The sequence below is a fragment of the Silurus aristotelis genome, assembly GCF_946808225.1.
Source record: "Silurus aristotelis genome assembly, chromosome: 7".
NCBI lineage: Eukaryota > Metazoa > Chordata > Actinopteri > Siluriformes > Siluridae > Silurus > Silurus aristotelis.
In genome coordinates this window covers 8,728,422-8,743,589 of record NC_139580.1, presented here as the reverse complement: position 1 = coordinate 8,743,589, position 15,168 = coordinate 8,728,422, and the positions used below count along the sequence as shown (strand labels likewise).

General features: G+C 37.4%; 1 protein-coding gene across 2 annotated transcripts in view; it reads right to left on the bottom strand.

Moving 5' to 3' along the window:
- Positions 1-37: 37 nt before the first annotated feature.
- LOC310729087 (solute carrier family 22 member 4-like) overlaps positions 38-15,168 on the bottom strand; it is a 17,884-nt gene continuing 2,753 nt past the window's right edge. For both annotated transcript variants that reach the window (XM_083547106.1, XM_083547107.1), the window contains exons 3-11: positions 10,897-11,000; positions 9,274-9,428; positions 7,448-7,619; positions 7,131-7,272; positions 6,905-6,990; positions 6,456-6,670; positions 5,806-5,988; positions 2,741-2,876; positions 38-467 (exon numbers count right to left, since the gene is read on the bottom strand). In XM_083547106.1, coding sequence (XP_083403232.1) covers positions 398-467; positions 2,741-2,876; positions 5,806-5,988; positions 6,456-6,670; positions 6,905-6,990; positions 7,131-7,272; positions 7,448-7,619; positions 9,274-9,428; positions 10,897-11,000 — 1,263 coding nt within the window. In that variant the 3' untranslated portion in view covers positions 38-397. The remainder of the gene's footprint in view (positions 468-2,740; positions 2,877-5,805; positions 5,989-6,455; positions 6,671-6,904; positions 6,991-7,130; positions 7,273-7,447; positions 7,620-9,273; positions 9,429-10,896; positions 11,001-15,168) is intronic.

The window sequence follows — 15,168 nt, the reverse complement described above, 5'->3', positions numbered from 1 at the left end:
GGTTGTATATGTATAAACAGGACCATGTCACATTAAGTTGGGACCAACAACTTCCTTTTATTAACAAGTCTATTTATGTAATCATTTCTCTTTTTTTATATCACCAGCACAATAAAAAATATATACACATATAAAAAGTGTTCTGATCTTACTCTATATAAAAACATTTGCATAATTATATCTGAATATATTTCAAAATGTGCAAATCTGTGAACTAAAACACACTGATGGATCACTGAGCAATCTGACATAACAAAAATGCAGAGAAATTGAAAAACATTGTGGTCATCACAGGATGATGGATGGTAGTGTAAACCTACTAAATACAACATAAAATGGGATTTGCATAACGGTCAAGTATCAGAAAGTGCACGTCACGACACAGGGACACTCCAGATCACATCTTTGTTGCCAGACATTCATGTGTTTTCTCTGCTTTCTGACGATTCCTACACGAGCCACAGCACCTGAGTAAGAACACACAGGTTTTTATCACATAAATGCGCTCGTTCTAATACATCAATTCCATACAAACAGCTCAATCATTTGCACTGTATGGCAGACACGCCTCATAATCCAAACCTTCTAATAAATAAGATATAGTTGATATGGAAACATTAAACATTAACATTATTAACGTTATCAGGAATTAAGCTGTTCTGAAATGGGAAACTCTCCAGAACTTTTGCAAATACCACTGTCTCCATCACGTCTGTATTTTTTTTCCTGCATTTTACTTCAGAGAGATAATGAGTGAGTAGTGAGGTTTTTTGCAGCTATAAATGTGATTAAAGAACCTTACTTGTATAAGGACATTCCACATCGTTATTATAGAGAGTGAAAGTATATATTATATACAATCTACAATATGGGTCAAATGGGTACTTTCAAGCATAATAAAAAATTTAAAACACAGTTTAGAAGTCTTGAAATCATTCACATGGCTGGATCAGAAGCTGTCACAAGTTAGCAGTACATTTTACAAGGAAAAATCATGAGCAATCAGACATTACACTATTTTCTATGTATTTTGATTTTAGATTTTATACAGGTATATATGCATTGTGTTGTGTGTGTGTGTGTGTGTGTGTGTGTATATATATATATATATATATATATATATATATATATATATATATATATATATATATATATTAGGGCTGTTACGATTGATTGCATGATTGGCATGAGTTAACTCACAATTAATTGCAATTTAATCACACATTTTTATCTGTTAATTAAATGTACCTTAAATTAATACTTCAAGTTTTTAAATACTCTAATCAACATGGGCATGGACAAACATGGATGCTTTATGCACATTATTTATAAACTCAACACAAAGCATAGTTTATTTAAAAGCAGACGTTTCAAGCTTTCTATTCATATATTTATTATGTCTGTGGGGCGAGTATTCACTGAGTTTCAGGTTGTTTTATTAACCTCCTACGACCTGGGTGTCCACATACGTGGACATTGTGCACAATGGTGTCTTTATTGTTTTCTGTAGATACCTACCGAGTGTCCACATAAGTGACATCATTTTTTTCCAAGAAGAGCTTCATGTTCAAAGAAAATATATGGTTATTATAATTATTGGTTCTTCCTAACCCCAAATAACTGGAAGAAATCTAAAATGCAAGCTAAACCAAAGCTCAGGTCTTAGGAGGTTAATGCGTTTGTGCAGGGAGATGACAGAGACGGCAGAGAGCGCCCCCTGTCTGTTTTCTTTATGTTACAAAAGCACAGTGTTTTGTTATTATGAGTGTATACAAATAAAAGTAGACCCTTTACAGATTAGAATGATGTATTGTACTATAAAAAAAAAAAAAAACAATGAGGAAAAAATGCCACAAAACGCACCGGCGAGTTTGTCGACTACAGAGGGTTAAATGCGGATGTGTGCATCACGGCGGATTTTCTGATTTGAGATTTGGCGCATCAGTAAAACAAATGTTTACTGATTAAAAAGAAAATTTTGGGTAGAGTTATTTATTTAATTTTATATCTGAGTAAAGAAAGGATGTTTTAAATAAATGTATGTTGGGTTGAAGGTTTTAATTTTGCCTCTTTATTTATTTATTTATTTTATTATTATTTTTTTTTAAAAAAGGTCAAACAGAAATTAGTGCCGTTGAAATTAATTTGCGTTAATTTTGACAGCCCATTCTTCCCTTACAGCTTCCACACCGTCTGCTTAACCATCATGGATTATTACAAACTGTGTGTGTTATATAAAACAATTGATTACGATGTTTAAACTCTTTTTCACCAGAGACCAAAACATCTCACATTTCTTTAAATGCCACACTTCGTAAAAGTGATAAATTGTACATATAGGTTTTAAGGATTTGTAGTTTTAGTTTTTTCAATCAGTCTACTAGGATTAAATGCTAGAATTTAATTGTCGCTGCTGTATACACACATTAACATGCTCCTAACCGAACCAGAATCCATGTTTAGAATAAATGCAACGGAAATCTTCACCTAAAAAATGTACAGTTAATAAAAATAAAGGAACCTAGAGGGAATCATCAATTCAGATCTTGTTTGCCTGACATTTCCGTCCTTTGATATTTCCGTGTGAAATAAACAGGAGTTTAATTGGAGGTTTGATATATGGACGTCAGATTGGCACAAGAAAGAGTTCTTTTCTTCTACAGGTAATAATTACAGCTGAAGGAGCTGCACCTAAGGCTGATTGTACTGGTCTACAGCAGTGTAGCAAAAAGAGACATACCAGTTTAGACTCTGTACTTGTGAGAGGGCCTCGGGGAGGGGAACGCCTCGCGTCTCTGGCATCAGAATGCTCAGGAGTCCTGCAATTACTGTCAGTACTCCCATCAGAATGTAGGGCAGAACTTGATCATAATGACCTGTGAAAAAAAAAAAAAATCAGCACTTCTAGTTTTCCGTTTGCCAGATAATTTTAGCTTCTTGTGATGCAAAACCAGGAGCTCTATAGCAGGAGAGAGTGAATAAAAATAGAGCTCAGAGGCTGAGTTTCTGCCAGCACAGCAACCACAACTATACAGGAGTCTTGGAATCATTAGCAGTGCTCAGGAGATCACCAAGATCAAAACAATAAAACAATACATATCAATACAAAAAAGTATTGTCAGACACTGTTATAGTAAAAAGTAGACAAATAAATGTTAGCCTCCTTGTCAAATTGATGAAGTTCAATCCAATTTTATAGCTCTTTCATTGTCAAATGTAGATTTAGAACAACCCTTAGGCCACAGACACAAGGAATAACTGTCAGAGATGACACAAGAAAAAGGCGAAGACTCTATAAGTTGGACTGGTAATGTACGTTCCTGCCAATTTTTGGAACTGCTGTTGTATATTTATGCCAATGTAAAGGTAATGCAGAGTAAGAACCATTTTTGGAGAGAACTTAAAGCTTATAAATCATTCAGTTAAATTTAACTCATAGTATGTGAATTGGAAAACCATGGGACTGATCGGAAGGCCATGAGCTCAAATCACAGCACCATCAAGCTGCCACTGCCACGCTTAAATGAGATCCTGTAAGTCGCTCTGAATAAGAGCTCCTGCCAAATACCATAAATGTAACTATTATGTACAATCATAAAGGTGAGATATTTCCCAAACAACACTTAACTGTCTAATACAAACTTGAATTCAGTTTTGTCGCTTTCAATATAAGCGTCTGCCAAAATGATAAGTGCAAGAGATACAAAGGCTCTAAGCATCCAATGGGTTTTGAGCCCATGACTACATGCAGAACCATTGACCGATGGAGATGTAAACGATACACGCTCCTAATGCATTACCTCATGAACCTCAGCGTGAGTGTGCTGAATGTGCAACGTGCTTCCTTTTGTTCAAGAAAAGACATCTCAAATAACCACTAAGTGCTGTGTGTCAGGTCAGCTGAAATTTTAGACCTCAGTATGTTTAAAAAAACCAAGGAGATAGAAGCCCTTCATAGATAAATTACACTGGGGAGTAATTTTCAATTTACTGCAGGTAAAAACAGCCCACAAGAATGATTTTCAGTAGGAAATAATAAGCAGTCATGGTTTATAATTGCAACAATCTAAGACATCACATTGTAAGGGGTTATTGTTAGGGTTTTTTTGTTTTTGTTTTTGTTTTTTTTACAGACAAGCTCGTTCTGTCTCATACTAGATTTAATCTGATAATCTTTTGTATTCAGATTATAATTATATTTATATGAAAACCACGAAGTCTTGTGCAAAAAGAGAAAAGAGAGAAAAAAAGTACCCTTGAGAGGAACCAGACTTAAAAGGGAACCATCCTAATCTGTGTGACACTGAATGTCTATTTATTATAGATACATCACTGTAAAGGTAATGACAATTGAGAGTTTAGCAGCTCTATTTAGCTGGTTTTTGGCATACATTTGTTTAAAGGTGTTTCATATAACAAATACACAAAGCAGAGGTAATATTAGCCAAGGAGACCAGGTACCATAAAAACTCACAACATCTCAAATACAACACAGAAACCCTGAAATTAGGCCAATACAAATGGGCAGTGGTGGGTCGTGCATTTGGTACCTGGGCCTTCAGTGGGGACCTCTTAATCCTCCACCTCCTCCACCTCTTAATACCACCACTATCACGTTGCGATTATAGAAACCACCAATACTATACTTCACATATGGAGGGTGAATACCATTTTACTAAAGCAAGAAACCCAGTTAAGACAACTCCAAACCTCTACACTACCACCACAACTGAGCTCCGGTGTTGGCCGACCTCGCCTCACGATGTCTAGCTTTTCTTGAAAATTTATTTTTAAGTATGTCCAAGACCAAATCAATTTCTCCCCCTGCCAGGTGTAAAAAAGTCTAACTCTGATGTATTCTCGGATGTATCCTCTGACCAACCAATCAGAGGACGGAAAAATACTAACCTTATTCTGGAGGCGAATTTGAAATCTGATTGGTTAAAGAAACAGACCCGTTGCTAATATTCTCTATGGTCAAATAGCCAGCACTATTGACTTTGCAGACTAAAATCTGATTGGACAAAAAATCGAACATCCACATGCATGTACTGGAAGCAGTGCAGCCAAGAGAAACGCTACGAAAATGAAGAGAATAAACTGTTGGGAATAAATTAATATAATTTCATGGAACAAATAATAGATTTTAGGTTGTAAATGTAGGTCAGTGCTTCTGATACTGTTTGGGCCAGCAGAAAAGGCTTTGCTGACTCTGACCGCCCACAACTGCAAATGAGCATTGAATTATCTAAAAGATTGTCAGGTTTTGAGAGAGGAAACTGGGCCTGTGATGCACGCATATTTCTGGTGTAAATACATTATCCGCATAAATCATCTTCTCCTTCTCTCAGTTTTTGCAATATATCTTAGAATAAAAATGGCTCTGTACATCACTGTCTGCACCTAAAACAATTAAGCTTTGTTTATATAAAATGACATTAGATTTTCAGGTATTTAAAATAAAATAATCTAGTTGACTACTAGTTACCTTACTAGCCAAAATTAGCATACAAAACGCATTACCCTCATGATATCTTTTCCAGTAGGCCTCGATTTACTTTTGTTGCAGTTTCAGTTCTTCTCCACTAGGTGTAGGTATAAAACGACAAAGCCAAATAGTTTGCACACTGCCCTATGACTGCACATTGTGTAGAACAGCAAGCAAGTCAGCGGGCCATTAGTTTATATTTGTCATTTTAATAACTCTTGCTCAAAATAGAGAATTAGCACCCACTAAAGCTCCACTGTAGCTCTGTCAGTAATGAGCGTAAAAGACATGCATAAATGTATACAAAGGCTATTTACCGAAGTAGGGGAAAAATGGAGAAATGGTGCTGCCGATCTTTGAGCACATGCTGCAGATTCCCATTCCCATCCCACGCACCACTGTGGGGAACTGCTCCGCCGTCGAGATGTAGAGTACGGCAAAAGCTGCTGTGACCCCCAGCTTCCCCAGCATAGCCAACGCCACTATCGCACTGCCATAATCTGAAATGTAAAGACAGATTTCATCCTCAGGAATTCAATTAAAAATACTAACGTCATTCTTTTTAATGTACACTATATGGATAAAAGTATTGAGACACCTGACTTTTTCGGTTATATGTGGTTCTTCCTCTAAACTTTTACCACAAAGTTAGAGGCAAACAATTGTATGAGACGTCTCTGAATGCAATAGTATTACATTTTTCCTTCACATGAACTAGGAAACCCAAACCTGTTCCAGCATGACAATCATCTATGGGATGATTTGGAAGGCTGACTGCACCCCAGGCCCACTCACCTCACCTACATCAGAGCCTAACTTTACTAATACCCTTGTCACTGATTAATCACAAATCTCCACAAACACACTTCAAAATCTTCCCTACAGAATGGAGCAAGTGAAGCCTAATGTTGAATGGCTTTTGTTGATGGTGTTAAGGATTGAAAGTAGGTTAATTGAATGTTCTGACCTGGAGGGACGGCCGGAATAAGCAGCAATACGAGGCCACCGCTCAGCAGCGGGCCTGTAATGAGCGCTCGCCTCGGCACCACCTTAATCAAGAGCCACGTCATGATATACGCCGCCACCTCGGTTAGAGCCGAGAACAGGCAGTTCAGATACGGGTCTCCGTTCATGTTAGGAGTGCTTAGACACAAGCCAAAGTAGCTGATGGTGATGGTGAACCTGAAAAAAAGAAACAATATTTACTATAAGATACTGCAGTTATAGTAGCAATAGTATGATAAGTCCTAAAATTAAATAATGTCCATTTCTAGTTAGTCAATAAAGATAGGGTATAGGGTATGACTACTTCTAAAGATTAAGGCACCTGTGGAAAAATATGCAAATAAATATTTGTATTTATTTATTACATTTTATTAAATATTAATGATAACTGTAATAGAATAATGAGTTTACCATACAACACTGTTCAAAAGTGTGATGCTCCTTATTTTCTGAGTTCTGATGAGGTCTAAGTATGTGTACAAGATAGAATTTGCAGACTTCAGACACACAAACACACACACACACACAAACAGAGAGAGAGAGAGAGAGAGAGAGAGAGAGAGAGAATCTACATTATCATTCATATGATTAATCTTTGCTGTACATTTAAAAAATTATCACACTGTTCACACTTCACCTCAGACTTAATTAATTCTGAATCCTTGAATATAACCTCAGGTGGAGTGATACCATTTTTCCTTGCAGCGGCTCTAATGATGTCCTCTGCTTCCTGAACACGGCCTTTAGACAGCAGCCAGCGTGGGGACTCTGGAATAAACCTTTATAATAATGAAACAAGAGAATAGATTAGACAAGTTGTGTGAAATTGCGATGCTTCCAGGAAAGTCTGTGAATAAAATGAGTATTCGTATCCATAACAGAGCCTGAGTTTTATATATAGAACAATTTAGAATATTTAAAATGGGTGCTGCTGTGGCTTTGCTGTCATCCTACCACCAGAGGGGAATGTAGAGCAGTGCGGGCAGAGACAGGGTCATGAGCAGGATCCTCCAACTCCTCAAAAAATAGGCAAATAAGGGAAGTAGAGCATAACCCACTGCATAGAACACACATACACCCATCACAGAAAAGGCCAGGCGCAAATTCTTCCCCAGCAGCTCCGAGCCTGGGAAAGAGGAAAGAGAAAAAACAGTACTGAAGTCTTTATAACAAAAAACAGAAACAGTCAAATTAGTTACATTCGACCTTGGATTTGTCCACATCACTATCAGAGTGTACTCACTCCCAAAATATTGTTGTCTAGTTCCATAAAAGGATTCATATATACTGTACTTAACATAGAGCATGAAGACTAAATATTCTTGTAAATGTTTGAAAGTAATTATGGTGTTTAAAATTATGTAAATCATCAGAACACCAAACGGAAACTTTGCTGTTTCCACACGGACGGTTAATGAGGTGATACCGGAGAAACTGTAAATCTTCTAACTTTCATACGTATTAAATAATCAGAGAATATTTGTATGCAATGAGAATATTTGTATGAATAAGTAGACAAGTCAAGCTTTCAATCCATATATTTATTATGTCTGTGAAACAAATATTCACTGACATTCAGGTTGTTTTATTTATGTGTCTCTGAAGAGAGATGACAGAGATGGCAGGGAGCGCCCCCTGTATTTTACAAAGCACAACGTTTTTGTTATTATGCGTGTACAAATAAAAGTAGACCCCTTTACAGATTCGAATGATGTATTGCTCTTATCTGTACGATCGAAGACAGTGTAATTTAAGAGTTTCAGCGCTATGAGGAAAAAAATGCCACAAAACGCGCCGGTGCATTTGTCGAACCCCAGAGAGTGAATTGTGTGCATCGTGTCAGATTTTGGTGCTGATTTGAGACTTGCCGCATCGATAAAGAACAAATGTTTACTGATTAAAGATTATTTTTTGGTGGAGGATCTTTATATATCCTAATCCTAATATATAAACAAAAGAAAGGACACCGCAAATAAATGTATGTTGGCTTTAGCCTCTTTTATATTTATTTATTAATATTTTTTATAAAAATGGTAAAAAATAAATGCGTGCTGTGTTAATCGCACGTTAATAAAATGAGTGCAGTTAAAATAATTTGCGTTAATTTCTTCTAAATGGCACGCTGGGGCAGGTATGATTGGTTCGTTAGGAATTGTAATCAGCAATTTTCGACTACCCTGAGTCCAAATGGTAAATACTGAACCTAATAAGCAGTACAAAGTACACCATTCGTGTCCTTTAGTAAAAGTAAAATCCCCATATTCATCAGTTCGAATGTTTTAGATCATGTAGTGTGGCCCAGGCCTTAGAAAACTAGAAGAAACTTTTTCTCTCATAATTGTAGCACTTTGTGATCTAGACTAGAATTATCAGAGGACACTGAAAGATTTAAAACACTTTTGTGTTTATGGAAAACCGTGTTAATTCTATTATAAGCTGAAGTACTCCTTTAAATATTTGCACATTGTCAGCCTTGTTCAAAAGGTGTAACACTAACAATCTTCCACTGTGTCCAATTTTGCAGCAATCAGCTATAATGTGAAGATCTGTTATTTGCCTATAGATTACAATAAGTCACAGTGTGTGCTAAAACACAGCACGTCTGCATGATATCACTGAGGAACTGGATATGATTTGAGGGGAGACAATATACCAAGCAAAATTCTGTGAATATAGACTTCTATGAGTGACTCTTGACTCATCGACTATATGTTGAAGTGGAAGTTGCTTAAAAAAAGATTAAATAAAAAGAGTAATAACATGATTGCCTCTCCACTTGCCTAACACAAAGGCTGCCATGTAGTTGGAGTTCTGTCCGAAACCAGTGAGGCAGAAGAAAACGATGAACATCTCCCAGTTGACTGAGACGCACTGAAGCAGACTGCAAATCAGCTGAGTGGCCATGGTGGCAAACAAGACCGTCTTACGTCCAAACCTGCAGCGAGAAAACATCAAAGACCTGCTCATGGACCTTCTTTGATTGCAGTGAATTTCTTATCTTTGGTCTGGTCAAAGAATTATAATAGAAGAACAAAATGTACTGTATTTAACTGCCCCTGGTTTATTACATAAGCATTACACTCCAAAGCCTGAGATATAAAACTTTGAGATTGTTAGGGATGATATATTTTGTCTTCCCGTGGGCTCACCACCTGCAGGAGGGACCGTAAGGGACCGGTGCTGAGAGGATTGGGCTGCAGTCGAAGGCGGGGGTCTTGACAACCCGATCCCTGGACACGGAGAAGTGTCTAGGGAATCTGCTTAGACTGCTGCCCCAGCGACCCGAATTACGGATAAGCGGGAGAAGATGAATGAATGAATTATATATTTTGTTATTTAGCCCACTAAATAAAAATTACAAAAATAAATCTGTCATTTTTCCACAAATAAACTGGTATTCATTATACCATAATAGTGCTGAATTCTCTTTTCTGATTAGAAAATGGCTGATTTATTTTCGATAAAAACACCTTCCCGGGCAAATGCACAAAAAAGGCCCGTAAGTGGTTAATTTATTGTTAAGTTTGAAACTGAGATGTTTTCCTCTGTATTGAGATGCTTTTTGGGGAATTTTGGAAGGAGTCTCCAGTGTCCGCACTTTCTGACAGTAAACCCTAACCTTAACTTAACACAGGAAAGTCTTCAGGAGTTTTTAATGTAACATGACAAGCTGTGGTGTTTATTTTAGTAACTGTCCTGTCATGGTGAAGGAACAAACAATAACTTAATCTCTTAATCTCTTTGCACTAAATCACTGCATGTCTCTTTACCCTAGACAATCTTTTCAACAAAATCCCCAGTATCGCGATAAGAAAAAAAACAGCAAACTCCAAAGTTTAAGGGCAGTTTAACGTATAAACAGCAACTTGCATATTCTCGCATATTCAGCTAGTAGTGGGAATAGTATGGTGATCTATTAATTATTGAAAGGCATTCCTTTTTGCATCTTTAAAGCTTCTACTTCGTAAACAGCAAAAGGTGTTGGACTTCTAATTGGAAATATGTGAGTTCAAATCCCAGCAACACCAAGCTGACACTGCTGGGCTCCTAAACAAGGCCCTTAACCCCTTAACTGCTCAGGTGTATAACTGACATAATTGTAAGTAGCTTAGGATAAGGAGCGTCTGCCAAATGCCACAAATGTTAATGATTGATGGGGTTATGGAGACCTTCTTGATTTTTTTCCTAAGTTAAAGTGCAATATAATGCATATTATCTTAAAGCCTTGCTGATATCATTGTCTATGTAAGCTCAGCGTCCTCTGAGCAAAGTTTGACCTTTGCCTAGCTTTCCTGACTACACTTCTCACTTGCCATCTTCCTTTATTATGTCTTCCGAGTCCTGTGCCTTAAAATTACACCCTTTTGAAATTATGCATTTTTATACCATATCTTTCTCTGTACCTGTCAGACAGTTCTCCGGATATGAACGACCCACTCAGCACTCCCACAAAGAAGATGGACAATGTGAAGGGAACCTTCCAGGCATCTCCGCAAACCAGGTTCCACTGTAAGGATAAATACAGAGACACAGCCATTCAGGGTAAGTTTTAACAGATCACCTGAAGAAAAATCCTATTCGCATTTATAGTTATTTATATATTTACAAGATAATGAAACTCATCCAATCTTTTCAATTCCAAATGTATGGGATTTGACAATAAATCTATTATGTATTATACACTGAAAAAAATGATAAACGCAACACTTTTGATCTAAGATATGGATCAAAGATCTAAGACTTTTTCTATTTACACAAAAGGCTTATTTCACTCAAATATTGTTCACAAATCTGTCTAAATCTGAGTTAGTGAGCACTTCTGCTTTGCTGAGAGAATCCATCCACCTCACAGGTGTGGCATATTAAGATGCTGATTAGACGGCATGATTATTGCGCAGGTGTTCCTTAGGCTGGCCCCAAAAGGCCACATTTTAAAATGTGCAGTTTTACTGTAATGGTGTTTTCTGTCCTCATCGTGTTCCAGAAAACGATGAGGACAGTTTGAGATGAAATTATTTGGTTATGCAAACGATTGTTGCAGCAGCTGTCCAGGTGGCTGGTCTCAGACAACCTTGGAGGTGAAGATGCTGGATGTGGAGGTCCTGGGCTGGTGTGGTCTGCGGTTGTGAGGCCGGTTGGATGTACTGCCAAATTCTCTGAAACGCCTTTGGAGACGGCTTATGGTAGAGAAATATACATTCAATTCAGGGGAAACAGCTCTGGTGGACATTCAGTCAGCATGCCAATTGCATGCTCCCTCAAAACATCTGTGGCATTGTGCTGTGATAAAACTGCCTTTTATTGTGGCAGCCTAAAGCACACCTGTGCAATTATCATGCTGTCTAATCAGCATCTGACCTGTAAGGTGGATGGATTATCTTGGCAAAGGAGAAGTGCTCACTAACACAGATTTACACAGATTTGTGAACAATATTTGAGAGAAATAGGCCTTTTGTGTACATAGAAAAAGTCTTAGATTTTTGAGTTCAGCTCATGAAAAATGGGGCAAAAACAAAACTGTTGTGTTTTGTTCAGTATATATATAATATACAATTATCTTGATTAATCAACTCTGTTTATGTAAAAAAAAAAAAAAAACCCTCTAATGTTACTCTTAGCACACCATTTCAAGAATGATATTAATTGGTCAAAAACTGATTTCACAAAAGGTAGAATAATTTACTTTATAATGTTGTGAAGAAACGGAAATACTTCAGTAAAGTACAGATACGCAAAAAAGCTACTTAATTACAGTAACGAATTACATTACAGTACTTCCTTACTGTCCACCACTGCTAACAATTGAGCTACTTAGCATAATAGGGTGTTTTTGCAAACACTGTGAAGGCAAAGCGACAGCAGAAATTAGCTGAAACCATTGGAAACATTCACAGTTATTTCAGTTGATTTGTGCTGGTGAATTACTATGAAAAAACAGTATGACTAAAATTACACTGTCATTACTCCTAGCATGGACCACAAACCAAACCTCCACCAATGTAAGTTGTTTGTAACTTATAAAGTCACAGACAGAACAACAGTCATCTGTTTGCCAGGTTCATGCCACAGGACTATGTTTCCCACAAAAAAAATAATAATTACTGCCAAACACCATGTCAAATGTTTGTTATTGCACCCGAAACTTCACACTGAATAGAACTAATATAAAGATACGCCACACACTGTGTCTCATGTTTGTCATTCGTGGTTGTCTTCACTCATGTTCAGGTTATGCTTAGTTTGTTCATCTATTTAGTCTTTTTTGTGTTTTGTTTCTCGTGCTTGTGTTTTATGTTTGTGCATTGATAGGGTTATTTTTTATGAACCAAATTATAACGTTTTATAGACATTCCCTGTAGGTTTTTTTTTTTTTTTTTTACCAAAAATTAGCCTTCCCTGAACACTCTGAAAACCAAAAATTAGGTACCTGCTTAATATGACACTATGGATGTATAAACTTCAAGCAAACATTCATAATACTCCGTTTCAAGACAGTTAAGTTCATCGTTTGGTTGGTTACATATTTATGTTACTTTGACAGTATGTAATTATTGATGCAGATTAATGAGCATATATAAATTGTACAATATTATACTACCTGTAATGGGGTTCGATGTAGCGCTCCTGGTTTTCTAGTAAGTTATAGGGTGTACAGGATTGTTGAGAGCATCTGTATTTTATAACATAATGCTTGTATGAAGTAATCAGATTTGTAAAAGGAAACGCTCTGTTTCCTGGGGTTTTGGCTACTTGGTGTTGTGGCTTTCGGTCCATCACGTACATTATCATTGATATCAGGACCCCTTATTTTGAGAAAGGCAGCACTGTTTAAAATAAAATGTTGAATAGATGGTATTGTTTAAGATTTGTTAATTGAGATTAAATGATTTAAGTCTATTGTGTCTACAAATCGTAAGACTAGGACAGGTGTGTCTGTGCTGCTGAGGTTCACGGTGCTGTAAAGTTCATATGATACTGTACTTGTGGCGGCATTTCAGAATGTGAGGAATGTGAGGAAGACAACAATGGAGCATCACAACTGCTGGTTGTGCCAGCTTTGCTTCTTCTCTTGCTGCCCACCCTACATTTTGAAATGCTGTCATTGCAGTCACAGAGTTTCACAAGCCAGTTGTGTAAAGATGCTTACGAGGTCATTGCGTTACATGTTGCACATTTTCAGTCAAATACCAAACGTTGTTTAATAATAGCAATAGCTCACTACAGTAACTGAACACGCTTCATACAAAGGATCCACCTGAATTCTTGTTAAACATGTATGAACTCCTCGTTTGCAATTATCAGCTTACATCAGGTATCTGCTTAACGAACAATTGTACACCTGCTAGAGCAGAGGGCTCTGTGGCAAATGGTTGCGTGACAAGTACTGAATGCATTGAGTTGTATTTATAGTGGACAGAGGGAGTGTCTTTCAAATTTCTTACAATTGATGTGGTTCCTACAGTGCAGGGTATCGTTGAAGGTCTTAAAAGTGTTGTTCAAAATTAATTATCTATCTTGCAGTAACCTAGAATTTATTCTCAAATGAGCATCCCTTACCAATTTGCTTGTGGGTGCTGTTTGGTCTTGCTCTTTGTTCTACATGTGCCTTTGTTTTGCCATGTGCCCCTATTTCCTGCCCAATTGGATCACCTGCAAGTTCCCACTGGTCAGCCAGCCAGCTCTCAGCTCCCAACTGGTAAACGCTAACACGTCCTTTCTCCAAGGGTATATACCAGCCAAGTTAAACTTTTCAAACTGCTGCTCACACTGTATCACAGGGCAGCATAAGACACTCAGGGGATAGCGCTTTATGCATTCTTCTGCAGTCATGATGTCCCAATGATATTGCTCTGATTAACAAAGGAGAAAGAAGGGCATATGTCATCCCTCCCTTGTCTTTCTTGACAGAGGGCTCTGGCAGCTCTAAAATTCAAACCAACAATGACTCTATGATACACTTGATGTTTCTTTTCTTTGCTACTTGCTTTTGTCTTGGCTCTAGTCCAGGCTCTGCCCCATTCTGGTTTGTTCTCTAAATGTTTGCACCTCTTCTATGTTTAGCCCCTTTTTTGTCTATTTATTAAGGTGTTTCTTTTCGAATGTCTTATCATGTTTGTTTTGTGCGTGTGTTTGTTTTCTTTTATTCAACCAATAATGGCTCCAGTCTGATGAATATTTTAACATATACAGACACAGCAAACATTGAGAGGTGGTAGCTTAGTGGTTAAGGCATTAGAGATTGTATTTGAAGGTCATGAGTTCAAATACCAGCCACACCAAGCTGCCACTCCTGGGCCCCTGAGCGAGACCCTTAACCCCATAGCTGCTCAGATGTATGAGTACGATAAATGTAAGTTGCCCTAGATAAGTGCATCTGCCAAATGCTGTAAATGTAATGTAACGCAAGCAACTAATAACCTGCACTATGGGGCCAAACATTTGTGGAAAAGTGGCCATTACAGCCATGTGCATGCTGAACATCCTGCTTCATAATCAGTCTTCTCGTTGCAAGTATATTAACTCCACTCTTCTGAAATAGCTTTCACCTTGATTTTGGAACGTGGCTTTGTGGATGTATGTTCATTCAGCCACAAGAGCTGAGATCAGACACTGATGTTGGATGATTTTGTGTTCCAGTTCATCCCAAAGGCACTCAGAAAGTGCAGGACACTCGA